The sequence below is a fragment of the Acomys russatus genome, chromosome 31, assembly GCF_903995435.1.
Source record: "Acomys russatus chromosome 31, mAcoRus1.1, whole genome shotgun sequence".
Classification (NCBI taxonomy): Eukaryota; Metazoa; Chordata; class Mammalia; order Rodentia; family Muridae; genus Acomys; species Acomys russatus.
Window position 1 is genome coordinate 36,813,260 of NC_067167.1, and position 26,698 is coordinate 36,839,957.

The 26,698-nt window shown below is 42.2% G+C and overlaps 1 protein-coding gene across 4 annotated transcripts in view; it reads right to left on the minus strand.

Annotated features, from left to right (window-relative positions):
- The window catches only part of Cnot2 (CCR4-NOT transcription complex subunit 2), a 93,890-nt gene extending 81,729 nt beyond the window's left edge, over window positions 1-12,161 (minus strand). For 2 of the 4 annotated variants that reach the window (XM_051139735.1, XM_051139730.1), the window contains exon 1: window positions 11,995-12,161. Coding sequence is in view for 2 of the 4 variants with exons in the window: in XM_051139734.1 (XP_050995691.1) it covers window positions 11,995-11,999 (5 nt within the window). In the remaining 2 variants the exon portion in view is untranslated. The remainder of the gene's footprint in view (window positions 1-11,994) is intronic. The other 2 variants (XM_051139734.1, XM_051139729.1) reach the window with 2 other exon arrangements.
- Between the last annotated feature and the right edge of the window lie 14,537 nt (window positions 12,162-26,698).

Below are 26,698 nucleotides of genomic sequence, written 5' to 3' on the forward strand. Positions count from 1 at the left end.
CGGTCACTGAGCAGGTGAGTGCTAAGGAACAGATAGAGAGGAGTTAGTACACGTCCTAAGGTGGAATGCGCACACGCGCACTGCAGGGTGTGCCAAGTGCTCACATGCACCAGTAACTACTCCTCTTAGCAGTGGGGGAGAACCCTTGAAACCTGGAAAGAACACGTCAGCACGGGACTGCGTCAACTCTCCAGTTCATGTCATATACACATTACAGTGCAGGAGAGTTTCTACAGAATACATAAAATACATAAAAAAGGGCAAAATGGATTTTACCAGTTATAAAAGTAAAAATTAAATTAAGTGTTCAGAAATTTAAAAAAATCAAGTCAGTGGTGCTTTGGCCATTAAGAATCTTGTTTAGACAGCCAAGGCTACACAGAAAAACCAAAAATAAGAAAAGAATCCTGTTTAGGATAAATATCACACACACTACAAAATGTTCACAGCCTTAAGTTTTTGTTGTGTTTTATTAAGATTTCAAATCAAAGATCCAAATTTCTCTACAAAACTGATTTGGCTTTGCCTCTCTGACAACTTTAAACTATCTAAAAACTTTCAAAAAGCTTCCCTTTAATAAAGGGAAACACTGGATATCTCTGGAAGGTGTTTTTCCCCTTCTCCTGAAATCTATTCCTTAATCTTCCAAATTGCCTACATTACTCTGCATCACTTAATCAAGCAGAAAAAGTAAGACTATAGTACCCATACACACTGGTAACAGCAAGCAATACTTGTCCACCAAGGAGCGATCCAGGTCGACAGTCTTAGTCCTCTTTCCTCATCGTCACTCTCCACCTTCTCTGAGAAAGACTGCTACTTCTTTCTACTGTGTGTTTTCTTCAGCATTTAGCTCAATTTACAGCATGTAAATAATTTTAAAATCAATACATAATACTATCAGTTCACAATGCTACAATGATACATCTGCCCACAAAACATCTAAACTTATGAGATAAATTACAGATTTCTCTTTAAAAGTAAACCACAGAACTCTAAATCAGCATCCTCCAAGTACGTAAAAACACTTGAAATTACCAACCTGAAAGCTAGAAATTAAGGAATGTTTTCTTTTCCTGACTTATCTAAAACAATCAGAAAAGGTACCATTTTAAAAATAGCATTTAAAGTTGTCAGAAAAGCAAAAATATTAGTATATCCACTACATTTTAAATAATGTCTTGACATTTTAACACAGATATTACTTCTCCTAGGCTGACTTTTACTCTCCTGGCTCAGTTGCTGTCTGGGAGGCTCACTGCCTCCTCTGCTGTCTTAGGAGTCCTGGAAGCTTCTAGCCTCCATACAATCTAACCTAGGTCTAGACTGTTTTCAGCTTCTGAGAATTACCGCTTAATAAGCTCACCCATTCTTGTTCTTTCTGAGCTCTGGGCTGGCTGGTTCAACTCAGCTGTTCTGGCTCTGGCTCAAACTCTTCTCCCAGCTGACTTATTCAATCTGGCTTTTCTCTCATCCTGGAATTGCTCTGCCTGGCCTCAAACTAACTCAGCAAATGCTCTAATCTTCTGGCTCCTTCTCATTCTCTGGTTCACTTGGTCTTCACCTGAGTTCTCTCTCTCTCTACAACCTGTCTCTATATTACTCTCCTGGTAAAACTACCTCCTCTCCTCACTGTACTGCCCCTTAAAAGTAGTTTCCCTTTCCCCTCTCTTATGAGAATTGGGCATATCTTATTCTATCAAATCTCTGGTTTGTCACCTTTTCTGCCACTCAGTTAGACATCATTTTCAAACATGGGTGCTTCCTTCTACAAACTAGCTTTACCTTTGTTTGGAATTAAAGGCATGTGCCACCACACCAGGATCTAAGCTTTTCTTTACCTGACACTTGCTCTATACCAGGCTGGCCTTGAACTCGGATCTGTTTGTCTCCTGGATTAAAGGTGTTTTTTTTTTATTCTAGCCAGGTTGTACAGACCTAGAAGGTCTTTGGATGTGATCTCTTGCCAGAACAGCCATGTTCTGAATTAACATTCCTCAACACTGGCATATACAATTAAAGATAAAAACCTTGTTAATATATTGTGGGACATAAGCTATCCAAAGAATTAATTCTCTAGTTAATACCCATGAATTAAACAAAAGGTCTTTTAAGCTTTTTTTTTTTTTTTTTTTTTTAAGGTGCTCAGAAGTCTTTTCTTAGACTAACTAAGGTATACATAAACAAACATATGATGCTTGGGTACTTCTGTGCCTGACGATCATTAACAAAACTATCAAAATCATACAAAAGTTCACCCTGACCAGGATTTACAGGCAAAAGTATATTTTCTAAGTTTTATATATCTTACAAATAAATTTTAGATGTGTTCTCTTTTATTTTAAATTCACTCTTTAGGCAAAAAGAAAAAAAATCTGGAGATTTGTTTCTGAAGTTTTAGTATTTCTTTTTATAACAACAGGATGAAACAATTAGAAATCCTAACAAGTATGTAAAATAACTAGATTTACACTAGGATGGAAGTAAAAGCAAAACTCAGCTCACAACCATCATTTCCCAGATCCTGTGATTCACTTGCCTACTTTGCTGCTACAGATATCTAGTACTATTCTGTTTTCCTTATATGGCATTTATTTTTAATACTCCAAAACTCTCAGCACCCAAAAGAAATCTTCAAGATTTAAGGAGGAATAAAAACCAGTGTGTCAGTCATACACGTTACACATACAAGGAATGTTCACAAGGGTTTCAAATCACTGCGCTGAGATTCTCAATGTTCTGTTTGTAAATGGTGGCTTTTTATTTTTAAGGAAAGAAAACAAGCACAAGAAAATATGTGTAGCCAACAATAAGGTACACACAAATACAGTTACAAAAAAAAAAATTGAATGACCCAAAGACTACACAGTATGTGTATTCCTCAAGAAGGAAAGCTTATATCAAATGACATTCAAATGCAAAGCAGCAGCACTTTAGCATGCAGAAACACACTAACACTGTTAAGTGGCTTACTAAAATGAACACTGCTAAATAGCTTTGCCTCTCAGTCCATCAGCTGGATATTTAAATATACAAAATTCGTGAATGTAAAATGGTAAATGAATCACAGAGTAACGGGAGCGATCCCACAGTCACTCACTCACACACCTTTAGAGAAAACTGGTTTCAGTACAACTTATTCAGGAATCACTATGACTCCACTTTCACCGTGGTTTAAGTTAACTAATCCCCTTCCTTTCCTGGCAGCACTGGGAAGCATCACACTGCTGACAAACTGAGGCTCTTCCAAACCAACAGCTCTGCTCCAATACACAGCCAACATAGGTCGCATCTTCAAGGAGCAGATAGTCCTTCGTTTAAAATGGGTATATAGTCTGTCTCTTGACGCACTGATCTATCCAAGCCAACAACAGTTAGGGAGCCTTTTTCTCTGTGCACTAATACTTGGTATTTTGTTGTTGTTTTGATTTGGTTTTGCCGTTTATCACTTTTTTTAGTTAGTATACTAAGTAATGGATTTCATTATGGAATTTCCATACCTACGTGGTGTGCTGTGTTCTCATTGAGGACCTCCACCAACTGCTCTTCCTGGTTCCTTTTCTTCCCTTTAGCCTTAACCATCACCCTACTCCATCACCTCCTCGCATGTCTCTTATGTGCTCTGAATTGTGCAAAGTGCTTCAGAGTGAGCAACGCTAAAAATTAAAGTATATTTCCTCAAATAGCACATATCTCACTTCATCCAGTGTCATCTAAACAAAATTCCTAGCAGGAAAAAAACACGCAGAGCATTAAAATAATACTGTTCTTGTTTACTCTTAAGGACTTGATACAGAGCTTAGTTACATTCTGAAGTTACTACTTCTCATCTGCTTCAGAAACATCTTAATGTAACACGTACTTCCAAAAACAGACAAGCAGCACGCGAACTTTCACTCCTGCAATTCTATGAGGTAACTATTGTTGCTTATGCTCATTTGAAGAAATTAGAAAACTGAAATTTAGAAAGGATAAGCCAGGCAATAATTCAGTCAGAATAGACTCTAAGGCAGGGTAAGTTTAGAAATTTTGAAAACCCACTTAAAATCTTATGTCAAATAACATTCTAACTTTGTGTTCCCCAAACTCAGTATGTTCTTCCCATTTACATAAAAAGTTTTAATTATGGTTCTAGCTTATATGGATCACAAGCAAGTTCTCCAAAAGATAAAAACTACCAATTTAAAAGTTCCTAACAAAACCTTGCTAACAACACAAAATAATTTGTCCAACAGAGAAAATACAATTCTTCAATACTGACAATTACACCATGGATTTTTTAACTGTCAGATATAGAATCTAAAATTGCCTGAAACAAAGATTTGATCACTTCCACTGTTTAAAAGTCCAAAGCTCCAATGTTAAAGATTTAATAAAGGAAAAGCCTCTTACATGGTGGCTACATTATTCCCTCAGCTAATCTGTACGTGATCCCAGAATTCCATTAAGAACTATGGAGGATCACCCTGTCATTCTCCCCCATTTTATGAAGACTCACCCTTCAGAACCTAGGCCATCGTAACCCTAACTCCTGAGAAACGATTAGGTGCAAGCACAAGCAACAGTGAACTACTACACAAGGGGGACTTACTGGACAGGAAAACACTACTAAGGTCTAAGGAATGCCAGTGACCTAGTGCCACAAAACTAAAATCCTGATTGTTTTCATTATTCTAAGGAGATGCAAATCGGGTCATTTTATATTTGTCCTCCAATATAATTTTCTATCATACAGACTGATGTCTGTTCTGTCAGATCTAGAAAACATTTTTCAAGGCCTCTTAAGGAAAAATAACGTCCCATGTGAGGACATGACCTGCTAAAACCTACTAAAGCCTACAGGATCCACCACTCTTACACCTATTAAGAGGATTATGTCTTAACCACTCTTGCCTGGTTAGAGTTCACCTCATTTATGCAAAAAGCATTAATTGTTCATGAAATTTACTGTTCTCTTCAAAGCATACAAAAAACTTGATTGCACCTCAAGGCATTCTACTCTTTCTTCCTTGACATCTTTCACTCAGATTTTGGCATAGCTTTTTTCTTTTATCCTTTGTGTTTAAATGATACCCCCACACAACACAGGCCAGCCCCTCAACACCATTTTAATCTAATTTCACCCAATACCAGTCAATGTCCCCTTACCCTCCTTTATTTTCATAGGTTCTAACATTCTGAAATTATTTGTTTTTAATTTTTCCTTCTAATACTAATCAGAACATTACCTTAAAGGCAGATACTTATTTAGATTCCTAACATACACCCAGGACCAACGTTTAACATTGAGCAAACAATCGAATCTCAAACACACACAGGCACGCACATCTAGATGGTTAAAACCATCTAGAATACCAATTCAGAAAAAAGAAAAAAAATCATTTTAACAATTTCTAGACCTGGAGCTTCTAAGGCAATACAGATCAGAATGGTTATAGCTTATTTAATTGCTCACCAGACATGCTTACTCACACAAAAGTTATAAAAACTACATCCTCAATGCACTACTTTGTGAACACCAAATTAAGGCAAAGCTCAAAGCCTATCCGCCTAGCATGTTATCTCTCAGGATTGTGCACTAGGGAAATGTGTAAAATGTGCCATCAAAGACTGATTACTGCCTAGTCTCATCTTAATATTATTACTTATAAGTCTTCAGTGTTTCTCAATGCATGTTTATCATTTTTTAAAAACCTGAGTAGCTGCTGAATATTGTTAGGGCACCCAGCTTGAAACAGAAATTTGCTGTTACTCTTAAACTTCTCTATCACTTCAATTAAATACCCTAAATTTACATGATAAAATTTACAGATGAAAACGAAACAAAACTGTCCACTTATACCTACTTAACTTGATATACCATATTTTTCTTAGACTAACACTAAAAAATAAATTTAATAAATGGGACTTTAGAGTCTAGACTAATTGAAAACAAAAACTCTTCCTTTTTCCCTGTTTCTAATACTAATCTAAATAGCCTGACTAGTCTGTCTCTATAAATGTCAATGTTAAAATTTTACCTACTTTTAACATTAAGGTGGCAACCATATAAAATTAAAATACTGTGAAAGTGCTTTACAAACTGTAAACGTATTTTTAAAATATTAAGTAGTAAAAGCCAAACAAATCAGATCTTTTCAATGACATGGTAAATTTAATACTATTTCACTAATCTATGAAACAAAAGTAAAACAACTAAAATCTATATGCAGGAGAATCATAATTTACAATGTAAAAAAGACATAAAAGCTCATTCCTGGCAGACATGACAGAAAACCAAATGTTCCTCTCCCAAACACACTATTACATAATCAGTCATTACATTTTGTCCAGATGCTTATACGCAATGTAGCTGTATTTATACATCTGATATATAAATGGAAAATAGTTTATCAGTATGTTGGTGAGGAAAAAAGGCAAGTCTACTCAATGCTACCCAAACTGCCTAAATATTCAACCAGGCTTGTTTATTATTCCTTGGCACAGTGAAACTTTACTGACTGGAGACTTTCTTTTTTCTTTTTTCTTTTTCTTTTTTTCCCCCTTTCCCCTTTGAAACTGTGTCTGAATGTGTAGCCCTGGCTGATCTGGAACTTGCAATGTAGACCAGACTGTCCTCAAACTTAAAGAGATCTGCCTGCCTCTCCTGGGATTAAAGGTGTGCACCACCACACCCACCTAAGCGGAGCCCTATCTTCACATTAATATGCTTCCACCTATCAGAACGAGAGAGAGAGAGAGAGAGAGAGAGAGAGAGAGAGAGAGAGAGAGAGAGAGAGAGAGAGAGAGCGAGAGAGCGCGAGCGCATCCTGAGTACTGCAGCACATTCTTTAAAAAAATAAAAATCCTTTGGGTCTTTAGTAACTTAAGTCTCTGGAACACACGTAAGCAACAAGAACATTGTAAGCAGAGTTTCTGTAAGTCAAGCATTGGCATTTCCACTAAATGCAGCCTTGAGAACCATTTGTCCGGTTTTTGTTTTCTATGTCTCTAAAAAGGACCGAAAAAGCTGGCTCATAGCTTTAAGGGTCTTTCACTCAAGACTCTGAGAGGCTAAATTAGTTCTCAAAATAGCCTCTCAGCAAGGCCAGTAATTCCATAGCAAACTGCAGGACAAACAGGGTTACATAGTGAGACCCTGTACCAAAAACGCAAAACAAATACATTATATATTAACATTTTTACATCAAAGTATTAGAAAATTTAAGTGAGCCGTTATTTGGTCAGGAGGAACAATTCTAGCGGAAATGGGCCAGATGTACTTTAAAAGCCACATTTAAAGACATATTAAAGCATCTCACCTAACTTTCCTATGAACTGCAATATACAAGCTAGATGATTATGCTGTATGATCAGTGCAACGCAGGAACACAACACCTACTCAGTATGTGCCAAGGTCCTGGGTTTGAGTCTCAGCATATCAAAAACAAAAAGACTAGAGAATTCCACCTCTGAAGGGAACTTTGGGCTAGGCATCAGGAAGGAAAAGGTTGAAGAAAATAAACAAAAAGAATCCAACATCAAACAGTTTAAATCTAGTAGGTCATGGCTAAGTATTGTAAATACAATTACCTTCTAGGTACTGCAAGTCACCTTCCACTAATGCCTGTGAGCATGCAAAGTACAGCTAGAAATATAGATCCAAATACCCCAAGCAAAACAGTATTAATACTGTAGTGCTAATTGTCTTTCCAAAGTTCTCAAGAAGCAAGTTGCCTGTTCTCCAAAAGGTAAAGGAGTAAGTTAAGAATAAAAAAGTAAAACTGTACAAAAAGATTCAAGAAACAACTCCTAACCCAGCAATTGCTTTGCTTGAAGCATATTTCTTGAGACTCTAACTACTATGCATTAATTACAGAAAGTACCAGGTATGTAACTGTAACCCAGAGCCCTGTCTTGCTCAGACCTGTAGAGGTCATGGTGGAAGAGAGATGAAAAGTAAATTAAGATCCACAGGGACATACTCCGTAACGGTAAGGCAGAGGCCTGGGTGTCAAGAAAGACTTCATGAACAAAATGACACCGGAGTCTGAGTGAGTTTACCACATAACAGAGAAGAGTGACACATAACTCTCCCAAAACACAGGCGTGCACACACACACATGCTTAGGAATGAAAAGCAAAAAAGTTCAGAGTTAAAGGGCAAGTGAGTTCAAAATACTTAATCTAAATGGACTTAGACCCTGAGTTTGATCATATACAAAATGTATGTATCTCGCAAAGGAAAACTTTCTTTCTAGACAGTTCAATTTTACAGTTGCGTATTGTATAAGCCATGCATCCATACCAAAGGTCAGATACTGTCAGCCATCGTACCCCTCCCCTAGGGGCCATATACTAAGACATACGCATCTTCAGTTCAGAGAACAGCCTGTCAGAAAGCTCAGTAACAAGTCTAGTTTCTAAAACACTCCTGCTATAAGCTACCCGAGCATGACTTGTCCCAAGAGTTGACACTACACAGAATAACTACAGAAACAAAAATAAGAAAAAACAAACAAAACAAAACCTACTAAAGAGTTCAATAAGCCTATCTAAGCTAAAGATTATAAAACTATTTTTAGAACCATACACCCTAATTCTCCTTATAGTTCCTTTCAAAGGTAAATTTTCTACAGTAGATACCATCTTGGGTACAGCTTTTACCCACGCTGAAAATGTTACAATTCCTTCAACTATCAAAGGTAGAAATCACTCTTGGTCAGGAAGGACAGTCACCTGAACCAAGAGCTGCTTCTGTCATAGCAGTAGACCTCTGATGTGTCACTGTAAGAAAGTCCACTCAATTACAGCACAACACTAATTAATTCTGTCTCAAAAACCGCCCAACCTGGTACCCTGACTTACTGTGCTTTGAGTCACAAAATCCACTAGAGGGGCTGGTGAGGTGGCTCAGCAGTTAACAGCACTTGCTGTTCTTCCAGGGACCTGAGTTCAATTCCTAGTTTCTACGTCAGTAGGCTCCTAACTGTAATCCTGGCTTCCTCCAGCCACAGAAAACATGCATGCACATTATCCACATGCAAGCACACTTACACATAATTTAAACACAACTCTTAAAAATACCACTAAAATCTAAGTAAGAAAATCATACTTCACAGTATCTCTCCCTAAGTCTGTCACTATTCTTGTAAGTCTTCCTCCAGTGTTAACTCAAACACACGGATCTATACTCTGCTTCTAAATGTGTCCTCTCACAATGAACTTTCCACAGAGAAGTTTTTAACTTTTTATGATATGTAGCTATTTATTTGTGTGGATACCAACAGAAGACAACTTAAGGGAGTTGATTCTCTTGTTCCATGATGTGGGTCTCTGGGATCAAACATAGGTCATCAGGCTTGGTGACAAATGCCTTTACCCAGTAAGCTATGTCATTCACTGGGCAGTTAAAATTTTAATCAAAAGATAATGTCACTTAGCATCACTTCAAAAAAGTACAAAATTGTAAACGGTTAGTTGTACTGGTTTATTGCTATCTGTTCATGTTCTATTTACATATGAAGGTCAAATGTTCTCGTCAAGCAAATTTGTCAGTAAATAAGGAAGTAATCAGACTGTTCCATGGATTGTGAAAAAAATTCTATAATGGTCCATCAAAGTTTAAGCTTTGCTAATATCAGCACCTACTTAAGAAATAAACAGGACAGGTTTTCCAGTATTTCTAATTTACCAGTAGTACAATATATTTACTTTTGATGTTTTAAATAAACCTAAGGTATTTCTGAGAAACCAAAAAGCACCCACCTTGAAATAGGGAAACTATAAAGGTAAGTATTTTTACGGAGTATATTTTTGGGGGTTTTATTTCACATTCAAAATCAGATAGTTCTCAGATAAATGGGATACAAACTACTCACAGGTATCAATTTGCTTCATTTTTCATCATACAAAATTCTTTTTAAGCATTCTAGAAAACTTTTTCAAGGGCTGCATAGACTGTTGTGCTAGTGTGCAGGTGATGCTCAGATGCTCAGCCTCCAGCATCTGAAAAGGTTACAGGTGTCTCCACACTGTATCTTCAGAACCAAAGTGCTCTGACAACACATGGGCTACCTTAACTTCTGGGTATTAATAAAGCACTAGCAGGAATGAAAAAGAAGGGAAATAGACTTTTTAAATTTCTGGTCTAGAATTAAAAACTACTTACAAAAAATCATTTTTAAAAATGAAAAGGTTCCTCTTTAAAATTAAGGGTCTTTGTAAAGTCAGCAAAAGTGAAAAGTGGAAGAAAGTGTCTTTCTGTGCATTCTGAACTTTTCCTTCAGCTTTAAGATAACAACATCAAAAACTAGATACAGAGCAAAGCATACAGTTCTTATTAATGATCTTGGACCATTAAGAAATATAGCAAAGACAAAACGTGAACAAAGGCAAATAACTAAATGTAAACAATCATTTCACTGTACTGGATTTTTAAACAACACTTCCAACCTGGGGTAAAATTACCTTACGAAATTGCAAAAGGCGAATCCATTGACGTTTGGGAAGGAACTGCTGTCAAATATACCAAGTACTCCCAAACATAAACTTGTGATGAAAGTATACACTTGTGAATTTCTATCCCACTCTCACCATATAAATTAAGCCCCACTTATCTGTTTGGGAAGGGAAATCAGTAGGGACACGATTTCTAAATCTTCTCACTATGGAAAATAACAGAAAATGTGTTCGGTTTTGAACATTAACTATGTCCTTCCTTGTGAAAAGATCTGGTTAACTTAGTATCTTACCTCCTACCATTTGCCAAGAGTCTAAGGATCATCTTATTGTGTTTTATTAGGAACTGTCCAGATGATTAAAGAGAAATCTTTGAGCACCAATTTTACGAAAATGAAACAAAACACTCTTAATCTTGGTTTTCCAGATGTTGAAAAGTGGAGGTGTCTCCTAGGATTCCCATGAAAGTGGTACTTGTATGTAAGTGATTTTTTTGAGGTAATAATATACTAATGGGTTCTACAGTAAATGCAAATAACAAAATCTTAGAAATAATTTTACAAAAGAAAACTACAACTAGCTTTCCCTAAGGGCCTACAGATAACAAGAATTATAAGCTTTCTCCTGCACAAACAGTACCTCATTAAGAGCTACCGGGTTTCTTTGAACCCAACTTATTTCATCTATGAAACTTTCAAGTTAAGACCTAAGACAGCAAAAGGTAGAGAGGCCCCGGCGGAAACAGAAACCAGGGCTTGCAACTTCAGACACAAGTGTCTCAGGTTCCTCCGCCGCCCCAGGACCATCCGAACTCAAGTCTCTACACCGCCGGGGAAGCTTCCCTCTCCGCGAACGGTGGCAGAAGCAGCATCGTAGCTGCTCTGCTGCTCCATCCACCTTGCAAGGCCCTTCGGTATCTCAGGGCCTGGAGGCTCCTGAGGCCCCTTAGCCAGTCCGATGTCCCCATCTTACACAAACAAAACAAAACAAAACAAAAAACCACACAAGTGGCGGATGATGCGCGTGTAGTGCGAGACTGGGAAGATTCAAGGACCAGCAGCAGCCGCCGCGGCTGGGAACGTGGCAGAGCCGTCTGAAGAGGCCGGGGCTCCTCGGATGCTGCCGCTGCCGCCTTCTCTTCTACCCCAGGAAGCAGCAAGGCGGCAGTGGTTGCTCCGGCGGCGGGAGCCGGGGGAGCGGAGTGCGGGGGAAAGCCCCGTCGCGGGCGGCCGGGACCCGGCCTAGGCTCCGGAGGAGCAGCTGCGGCGGCGGCGGCGGCCCGAGCACGGCGACGCTTTACGTCCTGTCCACCCCGCCACACACCCCCTCCCTCCCTCCAGCGCCGCCACCCCCCTCCCCGCCCGCTCCGCTCTCCCTCTCTCGATTGGAGCCGAGACAAAAGCAACGGGAAGCGGCGGGCCGGAACGCTACCCGTGGGCCCCGGGCGCGACCGGACTAGCCCCGAGGCATTCCCCCGCCTTGCGGGGGCCCTCAATCCGCCTCCCCCGCCGCGCGCCCCGCTGCCAGACTTCCGAAAATTTGCCAAAAACTCACCGCATGAATTTTCTTGTCCCGCGGATCCAAGATGGCGACGTATCCACCGCGGAGGCTGCTGGGAGCAAGACCTTTACCCTCTGACCCCCGCCGTGACCCCCGTCGCTCCGACTTCGCGGTAGGCGGCGGCAGAAGGTGGCGAGTTTAGCTCGGCCGAACGGACGGGGCGCTCCCTGCACGCCGGCCGACGGCGAGCGGCGCGGCGCTGCCGGCGAGCCTCCCCGGGGTTCCGCCGAGCGTCCCGCCGGCTCTCGCGGAGGTGCGGCGCTGCTGCCTTGTGGCGACTCCCGGGAAGCCGGGGGCCTCTGCGGCCTCCACCGACCGCCGCCACGCCGGGAGCTGCGGCCCTGGGGTCCGAGCGCGGCCCCGGGTGCAGGGGCGGGGAATGGCGGGGCGGCGTGGGTCCGCCCACCCGGGGGACGCTCGGCGTGTTTGTGTTTGTGTCGGTCACCCCGCCCCCGAGCACCTCCTGCACACCGTCCCCGGGGCTGCCACTACCTGCCGGCGCGGCCACTGCGGTGCTCCGCTCCTCCCGCGGCCCCGCAGCCCGCCGCGCTTGGGTGCGCACTCCCTAGCGCCCGCCGCACGTCGCCGTCACCTCCTGAGAAGTGAGTTCCCCTCTGCGCCCCCCCCCCACCTCACCCCTTCCTCTTCATGATTTTTTTTTTTCCCCCCTTTCGGTCTAAACCTGGAGAGAGGAAGGGGGGAAATCTTTTTAAGGCACTATACCCGGTGTTCTTAATCTAGCCGAGCCATGTTTATGGCACTTTATTTAGTTCCTGCCGGCGCGCCCTTTGTAAACCTTAGTGACCAGCTGGCCCACCCACCTTTTGAAAATACTGTGACTCTGGTGGAAACTTCAGGGGAGGGACGCTTTGCTCTCCAAAACAGTACTATCCCTGAAAGTGAAATTCGTTTTCGTTACCATACTGTACTCTTACTTTATCCGTTTGGACAGCCATAAACTTCATGCTTTATGATTACTAAACTTACTAAAAAGCCTCTGTGTTTTGAAGTTACAACTTTCGTAACGTATTGTTATTTCTGTTTGAGTCATAGAATTTATTCATGTGGATTACTATTAATTTGAAGTAAATAAAATTTTTGCTGTCTTATAAAATTACCTTCTTCCCGCCCCCACCCCATCAATCATTATATATAGCTTTGATTTATCATAAACCTAGAGGCAAATTACAGGAAAAAAAAAAATAAAGGCCAACTGTGAAATAAAATATAACTTTGTCATGATTTTAAACGTAAAGTATTTTGACATAGCAGATATGTAAATTTGTTTAAAATGCCAACAGGTACTGTTGTAGCCAGTAGAAAAAGGGTTTATTTTAGTATTAAATACTCTATTTCACCGTTTTGTGTTTTGTTGTTTCACTTCAGGAAAATTCGAGAAGAAACAACACAGCCCTATGTGGCCCCTCCCCCAACAGTTCCTTCCTGCCTCTTCTGCTTTCTCTGCCTCTCAAGTTAACGTTGACTGCCCTAAGGTAGTGCTTTGAGAGAGGGTGTACCGCTAGGTATACGCAGTTTATGCGCGCGAGTGCATACAATACAGATCTCTTTAATCTGGCTGCAGATTATTTGGAGACCATAATATGTGTATAGTAGCATTGTCACATTAATGAGTAATATCGTGGGCGCGGTGGCGCGCGCCTTTAATCCCAGCACTCAGGAGGCAGAGGCAGGCGAATCTCTGTGAGTTCGAGGCCAGCCTGGTTTACAGAGTCCAGGACAGCCAGGGCTACACAGAGAAACCCTGTATGGAAAACACAAAAAACACTCAAAAGTAAGTAACGTCAAATACTTGTAATTCATTACTCCTCTTACCTATATTAACTTTAAAAACTCAGTTTTGTTAAAACGAAAAGAGCTGCTCCCACTGGGGGAAGGTCTGAGAGTTATGTTATGCTTAGTGTTTTGGTTTTGGAAAGAGGATTCCTTTGTGTAACAACCCGGGCTGTGCTAGACTCACTTTGTAGATCAGGCTGGTCTGGAACTCAAAAGAGATCTGCCTGCCTCTGCCTCCTGAGTGCTGGGATTAAAGGCGTGTGCCACCACACCCAGCTTTGTGCTTGGGTTTTACTGGGTAAGATAAGAACATTTTTCTTTTTTTCCCCCTAGGATTTTTAAAAATTCATTTATTTTTATATACATTTATATATTTACATATGTCTGTGTATTTTTTGCTTATAAACACATATATGTATGTCTGTGTGAGGGAGTGGACTCCACTATCTAATCCACTGGAATTTGAGTTAGAGTTGTCAGCTGCTATGTGAGTGGTAGGACTTGAACCTGCGCCCTCTGGAAGAGAAGCCAGTGTTCTTAAGCGCTGAGCCATCTCTCCAGCCCCAGAACATTTCTTATAAATGTGTGGCATAGGGATGCTAGAAAAAGTTCAGTGCTCCGAAGAACTTGCTTCAGACAAATGTTCGCATGTATAACTTCTGTTCCATGTGTTGAGTCTATTATAAGTCGGTAGCATTTATTACCTAGGTCATAGGTATTAAATGGCCTACGACTTGTTACGGGTTCAACATGATGATGTAAGCCCTTGATAACATTTTTAAGTCGTCTGTCCTGTTGCATCAAAACCTTTTTTTCGGGGGCATAATTTCACTGGTCTTTATATCTAGCACTTGGGAAGGCGAGACGGCCTGTCTCTGAGTTCTAGGCCAGCCTGGACCGCATAGCGAGTTGCAGGCCAGCTAGGGAGAAAGTTCACGCGCGCGCGCGCACACACACACACACACACACACACACTGACCTTGTCAAAACAAAACTACTTAATTTTCAAAGTCAGACATGGTGACATTTGTTGTAATCCTATTAGTGTAGAGACTGGGGCAGGAGAATCAACCTGAGTTTGAGGCCAGCCTGGAGTACATACTCATAAGGCCTGTCTTAAAAACAACAAAAAAGCTTCATAGCAATTGTTGATAATGATCATATTCACCCATTTGCTGGGTTGGGTTTTTGTTTTGTTTTGTCCTGTTTTTGGCTTTGGTCTTTTTTGTTTGTTTTGTTTTGTTTTTGTACCGAAGAGGTTTAATAATTTTGTTACTTTTGCTTGAAAAATAGTCCATACTGTTGAGTGTATTTGTGTGCTTTTGAAATATGTACTAATTTTTTTGTGTGTGCACCTCAGAAAAATTTTCACTTGGATTGAGGGGAAAATGCATAATTAAGAAAAGGATGGTTTTTGTATACATTTATAGAAGGGAAGTCCTTCTTTAAACAAAAGTGGGTATATAATACTGGCATGTTTGCTATGGCAAGAAATAAAAAGGACAAGTGTCTCAAATTTAGCTGTCTGAAAAGGATGACTGGCTCCTCCTCCTCCTTCCTGGGCTTGCTCCCTGTATGCTCCTGAGTTCCCCAGATAGTAACTGTCTACCACGGTGGAGGAATAGGGCCGGAGACTCCTGTAGGGTCTTCTCTCTCTGCTTCCATCTCAGCAGGGTGAACTGTGAACTCTTCAGTAGTGGGTTTGGAATTCTGCTGCCTTGCACCAGCTCACTCCTACCCCTCTGTAACCTTCCTCTTCTAGAACATAGCCATAGCTACATTTTATGTTCCCCAACACTCCTGCCAACCGTCATTTGAATTTCTTTATTCAGTCATGTTCCTTAGTTTTTTAAAAACCCTCCTGTACCTTTTGCCTGCGCACGAATGTGTGTGTGTGTATGTTGTGTGTGTGCGCATATATAAAATAAAACCCAAATGGCCATTCGAGCTAACATAATCTAGCTCCAGCCTTCTCTGCATTTGGTTTTGTCGCTTTTGCCTCCTTTTTCTGTCATGGTCCACCCTCTTTCCAGTCTGTAACATAGACTGTTAGTTGCTCCCCACCCCCACTCCTCTTTTTTCAGAGTAGTAAATGTGGACGCGTGGTTACCTGGAGTAAAGACTATGTTTCTAGCCTGCTTCGTAGCCGTGTCCGTAATCCTTATCATGTAGTACTCTTCCAGAACAAGCCTTAGGTTGAGGCCAAGGGCACACCTCGTCCCTTTGCTCCTCTCTGGGTCTTGTGCTCTGAAATACTGAGAGCCTGAAGCTCTACCTGCCAGTGTGGGACATGCATATGTTTCTTCATCTTAGAGACCATAAGCTGGTAGGAACTGAGACCCTACAGGACCTTGGTCAGTACACGGTGTCTACGCTACATTCCGTTCAAAGTTTGATCTGGAGGAAGTTGCTTTTGGTTTTTGGTTTTTGGTTTTGTTTAATTGTCAAAGTCACTACTTGGAGCTAGATATTGAGCCACGTGTCCCTAACCCCAGCACTTGGGCAGCTGAGTCAGAAGGATTTCCACACATTTGAGGGTAACCTAGGCTACTAAAGAAAATGACAGCCTGGGTTACATTGTGGCGGGCCTTCCTTCCCCCCCCCCCCCCCCCCCCCCCCCCCCCAGTCGGCTCCTTTCACTTTTATTCGCTAATGCTGTCTTCTATAGGAGTAATTGCAAAATTTGTACAAGTCTAACCTGGGAAAAAGTAACACTAAGCTGATGAGCGATCTGGAATGCCGTAGCGAAGGCCTTGGCAAGGAAGGTAGGGTCTCCCAGGAACCTGAGAGGGCACTAGAAAAAGAAAGGGTGCGCACTGCATACTGGCGGCGCATGCTGCATACTGGGGGCACATACTGCATGCTGGCGGCACATACTGCATACTGGGGGCACATGCTGCATACTGGCGGCGCATACTGCATACTGGGGGCACATACTGCATACTGGCGGCACATACTACATACTGGGGGCACGTACTGCATACTGGCGGCGCATACTGCATACTGGCGGCGCATACTGCAGTGTGAGAGCAGAACTCGCTGGCAGTCTGGTTGATTTTATAAATGACTAACCCTGAGCTCCTTACCTCAAATACACATAAGAACCTTGAGCTCAGAGTGACACGTTACAAAATGCTAAGAGTAAGGCTAACTCTGGCAAATGTGCAGGGCCTTAGTCTTTAGACCTTAGCAGACTTGATGGAAGTGCTGAGGGCCGATCAGAGCAACAGGGCTGCTCATGCTCCTGAGCGTAAACTGGCAATACACTTCTAGTGTGGACCATTAAAGCCTTTGAGCCTTTGCTCGGTTCCTCCTCCTACAGTACATTGTAAGGGAGTAAGGACCAGCGCAGCAGAACGATTCCTAGAGCGTGTGCCACACTGCTGCCCGGCATGAGCCACAACCATCTGCTGAGCAGTCCCCAGCCACTGAAAATGATGTCGTCAGTGTTCGCTTCTTCCCAAGACCTGTCCTCTTGGGTGGTTTTCCCTCTGCTTAACTGTACTAATGCTTACAAAGACACCAGGTGCTTGGGATGATGATTCACCCTGTGACCTCATTTGACCTTAATTACATCTTTACAAACTGATTTCAGGACAGTCACATTCTGAGGTAATGGAGATTTACAACGTCCATGGTGGCATGGCTCAGCCCACCCACCACACATGAGGACTGCAGGAAAGAGCAGAGTCAGAGTAAGCTGGGGAAAGGTCGGGGTGCTGCAAACGCCAGGCGAAAACTCAACGTTCTAAACCAGTCACTGCCCTCCCCTGGTTTAGTTAGCAGCAAAAAGGTGGTGAGAGCTGGGCGTGGTGGCGCACGCCTTTAATCCCAGCACTCGGGAGGCAGAGGCAGGCGGATCGCTGTGAGTTCAAGACCAGCCTGGTCTACAAAGTGAGTCCAGGATGGCCAAGGCTACACAGAGAAACCCTGTCTCGAAAAACCAAAAAAAAAAAAAAAAAAAAAAAAAAGGTGGTGAGGACAATCCGGTCTGATGAACCCTGATTCACTGTTGACATGACCTAACTGGAGATAGCATCACACCCATAGGTCAGGGCTTGTTCCAGACTGCTGTTCACTTCAGATGCCAGTTGCAGTCAGCAGTTGTCACCACCCTTTTTGACGGATATCCTAATAAATCAAGAGTCCATGACTCTCCCCTCAGGGGCAATTAATTTACTCCTAATTGATCGCAGAAGTCAGGGTAATACCTTACCTAAACTCAACAGTTTGTTGTAAAAAGTACTAAAATGGGTGTGGATGAATAGCCAGATGGAAGAGATGCAGAGAGTGAGATGCAGAGGAAGACGTGGGACTCCTTGCCCTCCTCAGGTGTGCCCCTCTGGGACCGTGTTATGTGTTCGGCTCTCAGAACCCAAGCCTTGTGGGTTCTTAGGGAAGCTCAAAACATGATCATGATGGGTTCAAAACATAGTGCATGAGGATTGTGCGTAACCAGTGCGTGATCAGCTCAGCCTTGAGCCTGTCTGCTCCCCAAAAGCAGCAGCACCTGTGGTACACCCGCCAAGCGTTGCCTCCTTAGAGCAGTCTCCCAGGGAATTCTAGGGACTATGAAGCAGACCCAGACCAGATTGTGCATGCGTGCATGTGTGTAACATCTGCTTCACAAAGAAACAAATGACAATGCGTGATTGACATGATATGCAGAGATAAGTGGGGTTTTTCTGCGCCACCACCTGATTTTCAACAGAGACCCATTGGGGAAGAGATAGCTCCTTCAGCAAACGGTGCCAAAGACTGGATGCTCACATGCTGAAGAAGGAAACTAGGTTCCTATTTCTCACCCTATATAAAAATCAAATTCAGAATAGGTCAAAGACCTTAACTCACAGAGGAAACACTTGAAAATAGAGTCATGGGCTTTCTGGAAAGGACTGCAATGACCAGGAAAAACAAAACAGCAAGAATTGGGAAATTGAATTGCAGGAAATTAAAAGCTGTCCAGCAGAGAAAACAGAGAAGAGGCATAAAATCCTGTGATGACACTCATTTCGGTGCATGCTAATTCTATGTTAAGTCAGAGCCGGGCCAAGTGGAAGTAAAGCTGCTCTTAAGGTCACAGTGCTTCTTATGATTTTCTGAGCCCAAATTAGAAATTAACAGCAGTTGCTGATGACGGAACACACCTGTGGTCCCAGGGTGCAGATGGCGGGGGCAGGTGAAACTCCGAGTCCCAAGACAGCCTGATCGATCTCTAGTGATTGCCAGGACAGCCAGGGCTGTCTGAAGGGGCGGGGGGGGGGGGGGGGGGCCGGACGTGGCATGTGTGGAGATGGGGCCAGGGATTAAGTCTGCAGCTTTGCCTGATTTTGGACTGTCCTTCACACCGTCCATGATCACCTGGTTTCCCCACCAGCTTTATTATCTTTTTGACCCTTGAATCCAGACACAAGTCGTAACAACACTCGCCCTTTACCAGTCATTCTGTCAGTTTCTTTGTGTGACTTTGTCCAACTGTTGAAACACAACCATGAGCATTCAAATCAAGAGGAGCTGTTACCTTATAGAGTTGTCCTTGTGATCCATAATTGGTCTTTCAATGACTTTTAAGTGAAGCATTTCGCCAGGTGTGTGGGAAGCAATGCTTAAGCTGAAACATGGTCTCTGATAACTCCTGGGCAAGTTGTTTAACTTCCAAAGCTTCAAAATGGAAGCTATGTGGAAAACAAACTAAATAGTCAGCAAACAATAGTTAAAATAGCAATATAATGTTTTTATGTAAAAGACCACACATAACCTTAACTTTAAATAAAGGAACAACAGTAACTAGTGGTACATCAGGAAAGGTCAATGCAATGAAGTATTAGCCCCTAAAAAAAGTCATTAAGTAAATGTAAATTTACAGAAATGTAAATTGTTGAGGGCTGTGCAGGAAGAATAGAAAAACAGCTTTAGAACTCAAAGAATGCAGCCCACCAATTAGCACAACCACAGTGAGTGATGGCCGCCAGGCAGAGCCCGGAGGACGCCATGTGCTGAGGACCTGGTGCTGTTACAAAGCGTTGCTCTGCTTGTTGCCGTCAGGCTCACCACATCCCTCCTAACCTGTGAGTTGTATGAACGCTCTAAGGGGACGTCCAGCCCTTCACTGGGCAGTACCATGGGCACTTACAAAAATAATGACCTTTTTCAAGCATTGCTGCTGGAGCAGATTAATATTCATCCACCATATGTGTGCATGTGCACATCTGTATATATGTAAAGTGCTTGGAGCTTTGTGGAGTTTGCTCCATCCACTCCCTCCTCTGAGTGCCTCCAGGCCTCCCCACCAAGGGAAAGTGGTCATATAGGGGGCACCAAAGTTCATGTCAGACTCAGTCCCCGCTCTCCTCACAACCGTGGAGAATGTGCTGTCCATTGGCCAGATCTGAGTAGGACGTCTCGGTTTACTGCATGCATTGCCCTTTGTTGGTACAGTAGTTTGTGCAAGGCTGGGTCCAGATCCGCCAGCCTTGATGGCCTTCTTATAGGGTGTAAATATATTCTTAAATGATTAAATTTTACAGTGTCAGCTAGTGATCATGTAGTTTTTCTGCTATAATACACTAATGGATGTGTTTAGCCAGTCTTTTCAGCTTATGAGATGGCATTTCATCCTCAGTTACTAACAGGATGTTAAAAGACCTATCAATATGTGGTGAATGGTGTGTGCACACATTTATCTGTGGTCTCATGTGCCTCTCTGTGTGTGTGTGTGTGTGCGTGCAAGAGGCCAGAGAAGGTGTCTGACAACCTGCTCCGCCGCCGTTTGCTTTATTTTCTTGAGACAGGGCATCTTATTGACCCCAGAGCTCACCATCTTGAATGAGATTGGCTGGGCCGCAAGCCTACCCATCCTCTTTTTCTCTGATCCACCCATCACCCCAGCTCTGGGACGACAGGCATTTCTGTGTGGCTGGCCACACCTGGCTTTACATGGAGATGGAGCTGGTGGACTAGAGCTCTGTTCCTCAAGCATGCGCAGCAAGCACTCCCACTCAGTGAGCAGCTTCCCAGCCCCTCCCTCCCGCAAAACTATCACTTAGAAACTACAGCTGCAGAGTATTTGCAGCAGTACTCGAGTGACGTTACATTTCATTATGATAGCTCACCTCTTGTGAGGTGGAGCCTGTGGCCACCGTTAAGGTGTTTTAAAAGCACTGGCTAGAAAAGAATTGACAAGCATACTTCACAGAATAGAGTTTAACCAGCGTATTTTACAAAAGCCTGCGTTAGTACATTACTAGTTTCCAGTACAAAATTTGCCGTAGCTACCACACACTTGATTGGCAAAGCTGGCCCTCAAGAAGCATCCCCAAACCTTTTCTTTTTAGTGAAACAGCCTACAACTGGGAAATGGTTCTTTGTAAGCATCCATGTGCCAGTCTGCTTTTCTGTTTTTGTGAGAAAAAGTCGCTGAGTCTGGGCAATACTAAAGAAACGAAGTTTTTATCAGCTCAACAGTTCTGAATGTCCAGGATCATTGCGGAGGCTTTTGCTTAGCTCTAGGGTGGGCTTTCCAGCAGACAGCACCATAGGAGTGTGGCTGCTCCCTCCATCACCACGAGGAGAATGAATTCCCAGCACATGAGCCCTTGAGGTCCCCTCAGACTATATCCAAGCGGTCGAACCTACCAAGAGAGCCTACAGAACAGTTGATGGGAACCCGGGGAGGTGCTTAGCCGCAAGCTTGGCAATGCTCCTGATGTTGATAAACATAAACCATAAAAAGGCCCACCAAACCTGAGGGCCTGATGGCCAGCCACATGGTGAAATCTCCTTTCTGCTAAAAGAAAAAAAATAAAATGCTTTCTAAACTATAGTGCAGTATAGAGGCAAGAGATTGTTCTGTTTGACAACGAACAAACAGCACACACATTACACCCTAACCTAAAGAGCTTGTACTCTGGTTCCTTGTACAAACAGAAAGGTAACAAGAGAAGTGAAAGAAAGGATCTAAACTGAGCTGCTTAGTTCCTTGGTACACTGGCTCATAAGCTACTGGATAAATCTCATTGCAAAGCTGTTTAATATTTTTTATATGTAGGTGTGTTCCTTAGTGTGTTAGGTTTTTTTTTTTAATTTCAGTTTTTTTTTTAATTTCAGTTAATCATAAAGCCATAACCTATCTATATTTAATGAAGATACTATACTCCAAAAACTTAATTCTGAGTCCCTATTCATGGAGATTGAGGATTTTCTCCAATTAAATTTGTATGGAGTGTGAATTATAGCACAAAAGACACTTTGAACAGGATTAGATGAGGTGTTTCCCTAATCCTTGTGGGAGCGAGGTTTCTAATGCCTCAAGAAAGACAGTAAGCCACCATTACCTCTATAGTACAGTACAGCTGAATCTTCTTATATATAAACTGAGGCTGTAATACTGACCATTTTCCTAGAGCTGTGATTGTGCCATAAAGCTGAGTATAAAGTATATCAAGTCATGTTACATCCTAAATTTAAGTAACTGTTGAGTAAAGCTAGCCAGCCCTAGCACCACGTCACAACAACATACAGGTCTGCCGGCCCTTAGTCAAGAGTGCCAGGCCTGGGAGACACAAGGGAAGTAATGCTGCTGTTGTCAGAGACTCCCCAGTATGCAGTTGAAGAGGGGCAAGCTTGAAAGGAATGGCAAGGAACAAAAGACAAAGACACTGGCTTGGCAAGGGACTTGAACTCCTAGAGCTGAGTAGGAAAAAGGTCACCAGGAAAGTGGCCACTGCATCTGCCAGTATGAGGATGGTGGAGATTCCCATGGGTGGCATGGACTCCAGGAAAGGTGTGTAAGCTGAACTGTTCTGTTAGTATGAAGGTTGGCTGCAACAAGAGAAATGCGAGAAGTAAATTTAATCCAGAGGCCCAACTTAGGAAGGTAGTTGTCCTACTTAAGTTATCAACTTGACATCTCCTACAGTCATCTGAGAAGAAATACCTGATGTCTCAACCCAACTGGCCTGTGGGCATATCTGTGGAGGATTGTCTTACTGATTTTCCCGCCCACTGTGGGCAGCACCATCCCTAGACAGGTGATCCTAAGCTGCATAAGAAAGCTAGGAATGAGCCAGCAAGCAGCATTCTGCCATAATTTCTGCTTTCAGTTCCTGCCCTGACTTCTTAGTGGTAGACTCTGAGACCTGGAAGTGTAAGTCAATAAGCACCTCCTCCCCAAGTTGCTGTGGGGCAGAGTGTATTATCACAGCCATAGGCCAAGGCTACTCTATCAGAGCCATGCTGCCTCCATCAGAGAAACATCCTCAGAAGCAGAGCTTTTTGACACTCGAGAATATCAATATATATAGTTGGTAAATACTGCATCCTCACCTAGGTAAGGGCAAATATTTGCCCTATTTTCTCTCCCTTCCACCACAAAGGAGAACTGGGATCTAAAGGCCAGATTTCTCCCACACATCTTCCAAGTCACTGGAATGCCCCTGCACTCAGTAGGTGGAAGGAAAGGGCCAGGAGAAAAGACTGGGCCTTTAATTGCATCTATTCGAAGAACTTTATTTGCTGAAAATCTTAGGATCTATATAAAATAGCAGTAAAATGGCCATCAATGAAAAAAATGAATATTCAATTTGATTGATACTTGGTACAATAATATTCTGGTATTATGGAAAGTAAAACGGAGAAGTAAACATATGTATCCTGGAGTTACATATTTCATTCAGAATATGTTTTCAAAACTCAGTTTTTTAGTTCACAATCACAAAGTTCTAAAATTTGAAAATATCTTCTATTATCCTTGTAGTTTTAGCATTGGCTAAAGAATTTAACAGAATGTATATCAGTTTACTTTGGTTAAGTAATAAGTTTTCACTCAGAAAAGAGTGAGGAGTAAGTGTAGGGCTGTTTGTTGACTGTATTTGTTTATTGTGTGTGTGGAGGGTGTGTGCCATGAGGTGGGCAGGAATTGGTACTCTCTCCTCACCGTGTGGGTCCTGGGGAGCGAACTCAGGTCATCAGGCTTCGCAGCTGGAGCCTTTACCAACTGAGCCGTCTGGTCCAAAACCTGCGTGCCGAAGTATAATAGAAGAGCCATCGACATGGCTCACCTGGCAAAGGTGCTTGTCACCAAGCCTGGTAACGTGAGCGTGATCCCTGAACTCAAGTGGAGGACAGAGTGGACTCTCACAAGTCCTCTGACATGCTGGTGCTGGCACAAAAAATAAAATGTAAGGACTATTTAAGATTTAATCTTTTAAGTGAATATTTGATTTAGTGCAATAATATATAGCATATGTGAAATCAAACCAACCTTACATTACCATGAAGTGAAGCATGAAAAACTATTTTGTTTGTTTTATTGGTGAATGAATAAAGCAAGTGATTGTTTCCAGCATCAAATCTGAATGTGGACAGTTGGACCATTCTTTTATATGATGAGACCATGAGTGCACACACATCCCCAGTGCACACGTGCTGACACATTTGTACCATGTGCCACGTACTTACACAAGCAAGGAAAGTAAGGCACTAAGGAAGGCAGATAAGAGCCCTGCTTCGTGGAGAATATAAACAGCAAACAAATATTTAACACAATATTTAGCCAAAGGAGGAGGAGGAAGAGGAGGAGGAGGAAGAAGAAGAAGAAACAGCAAGAAGTGCAGAGGCAGCAAGGAGGAAAGCTGCTTTTGCAGATTTTACAGTGCTTACTGACAACTCTGAGGAACATATGACCTAAAGTGTACGAGAATCAAGTGCATGCCAACATATGTGAAGTGCAGATAGCAGGTGACTAATTCAGTATCCCTTAACGAATGTTAACATGGTTAGTTTTGGCTGTCCAAAAATTGCATGCTATAGTGTACATTTATGTCTCCAGAGAAATTGGTTGCTGTTTTTAGTCTCATTCATTCATTCAACAGATTCCTTTATTACAGGCTCTAGTCTTGGCTGTTGCCATATAGCACTGAATAAAATAAACAAATCCTTGATCATAAGGAGATTACACTCTAGCCAGAAAATAGAGTTGAGAAAATATATACCTTATTGTGCTGTGATTTGTTTTATGGAGGCAAAAGTAGACCACCAAGCTGTCCTAGTTCGGGTTTCTAGTGCGGTGATAAATACTATAACCAAACGCTCTGGGGAGAAAGGCCTTCTTTCAGCTTACAGTTGTAGTCCACAGTCAGGGCAGGAACCGAGGCAAAGACACAAGATTCTTATTACCGCCGTGTTCCTCCTGACTTGTTCAACCTGATTTCTTACAGACTACAGGACCACCTGCCTAGGGGTGGCTTCATCTATAGTGGGTACAGCTCCCCTCATCACTCATTAGCCAAGAAAATGACCTACCAGCCTCTCTGCAGTCCGGTGTGGCCTTGCCTGCCTCTCTGCAGTCCAGTGTGATGAAGGTATTTTCTCTATTGAGCTTTCTTTCCTCTTATGGCTTATGCCAAGTTGACATAAAAACTAGCCAGCACACAGACACAGAAAGATAACTACTAAGAGCATCTATATAAATAGGTTTATTAGGAATTGGACAAGTACTTCCTGTAAGGAACCAGGCTTCATGGATATATGTATGGAGGGATACTTTTTAAAACTGTGTGTGTGTGTGTGTGTGTGTGTGTGTGTGTGTGTACACGTACGTACACAGGAGCCCACAGAGGTCTGAAAGGGTGTGTATATAATTTAAAGTGATTTTTTTTTATCATGACACTGTAAGTAACTATGCCTTAAAAGGCACTGGAAATAACATTAACAGCAATATTTGCTATATTTTATTGTTGAAGTCACACAGAAAATACAATGCACTCATATTAAGAAATAAAGTAATGGTAGTTGGAAAGATGCCTCAATGGTTCAGTGAGCTTACTGCTCCTGTAGGGGACCTGGGTTCTGTTCGCAGTACCCACATGGCAGCTCAGAAGTGTCTGCACACCAGTTCTGAGGGATCTAACGCCCTCCTTTTGACCTCTCCACTTTTCCTACAGGCAGGTGGAAAGCATAAACTCAAGCAGGAACACACACGTGCTCATAAATATAATTGCTCAAGACTAGATCTCACCTCACGCTTGCAGAGGCTGCCTTTGCACTCACTGCGTGTTCCTGGCTGGCCTCAAAACAACAACAGTCTTCTGCCTCAGCTTCCTAAGCACTCGGCTGCAGTCAGGAGACACCATGGCAGGCAGCAGCGCTGTGCTTAAACTGAGGTTAAATGATACATTATGATTTGTTGGGGAAAACAGCGCAGTCAGTGCTCTAAATCTCAAGGCTAAGAATCATGGTGATTTGTTGATAAACGTGAACTTTTATGTGTTTGATCCAATTAGAGTTATTATTTTTCTCTTATTTTGGCTTCATTCCATGTCTTCCAGATATTGCTAACTTTATCAAAGTTTGTATGAGACAAATACACGTACCATCATTTTGTTCTGCAAAGTCTTCTAATCCCTTTAAATTTTTTTAATGCTAGTTTTTAATATGTGTGCAAATGCCTGGATACGTGTATGTGCACCATTTTCATTGGGTACCACAAAGTCAAAAGAAGGCATTGGGCCCCTCGAAACTGGAGTAAAGATTGTGAGCTTCTGTGTTGGTACTGGGAATTGCAGGAGCAGCCGGTGCTCTTAACCACTTAGCCATCTCTCTAATACTCCAAGTATTACAGTCTTTGAAAGGAATGATTTTTTTTTAAATACCCACACATAAAATCACAGATGTATACATAGAAAGTACAGTTATATATTCCCTTTCCATTTGTAATTGTTTTCTAATTAAGTTTTAAAACCATGCTGAGTACCAGGTAACTTTTTGTAATTATACATAAAATTGAATTTTCTTACATTTGTGTGTGTGTGTGTGTGTGTGTGTGCACAGTATATCACAGAAATGTATGTTCTACCTAAACAGAAGTATGTTTGTGTGCTCCTAGTCCGCCTTTCCGATGGGAAGC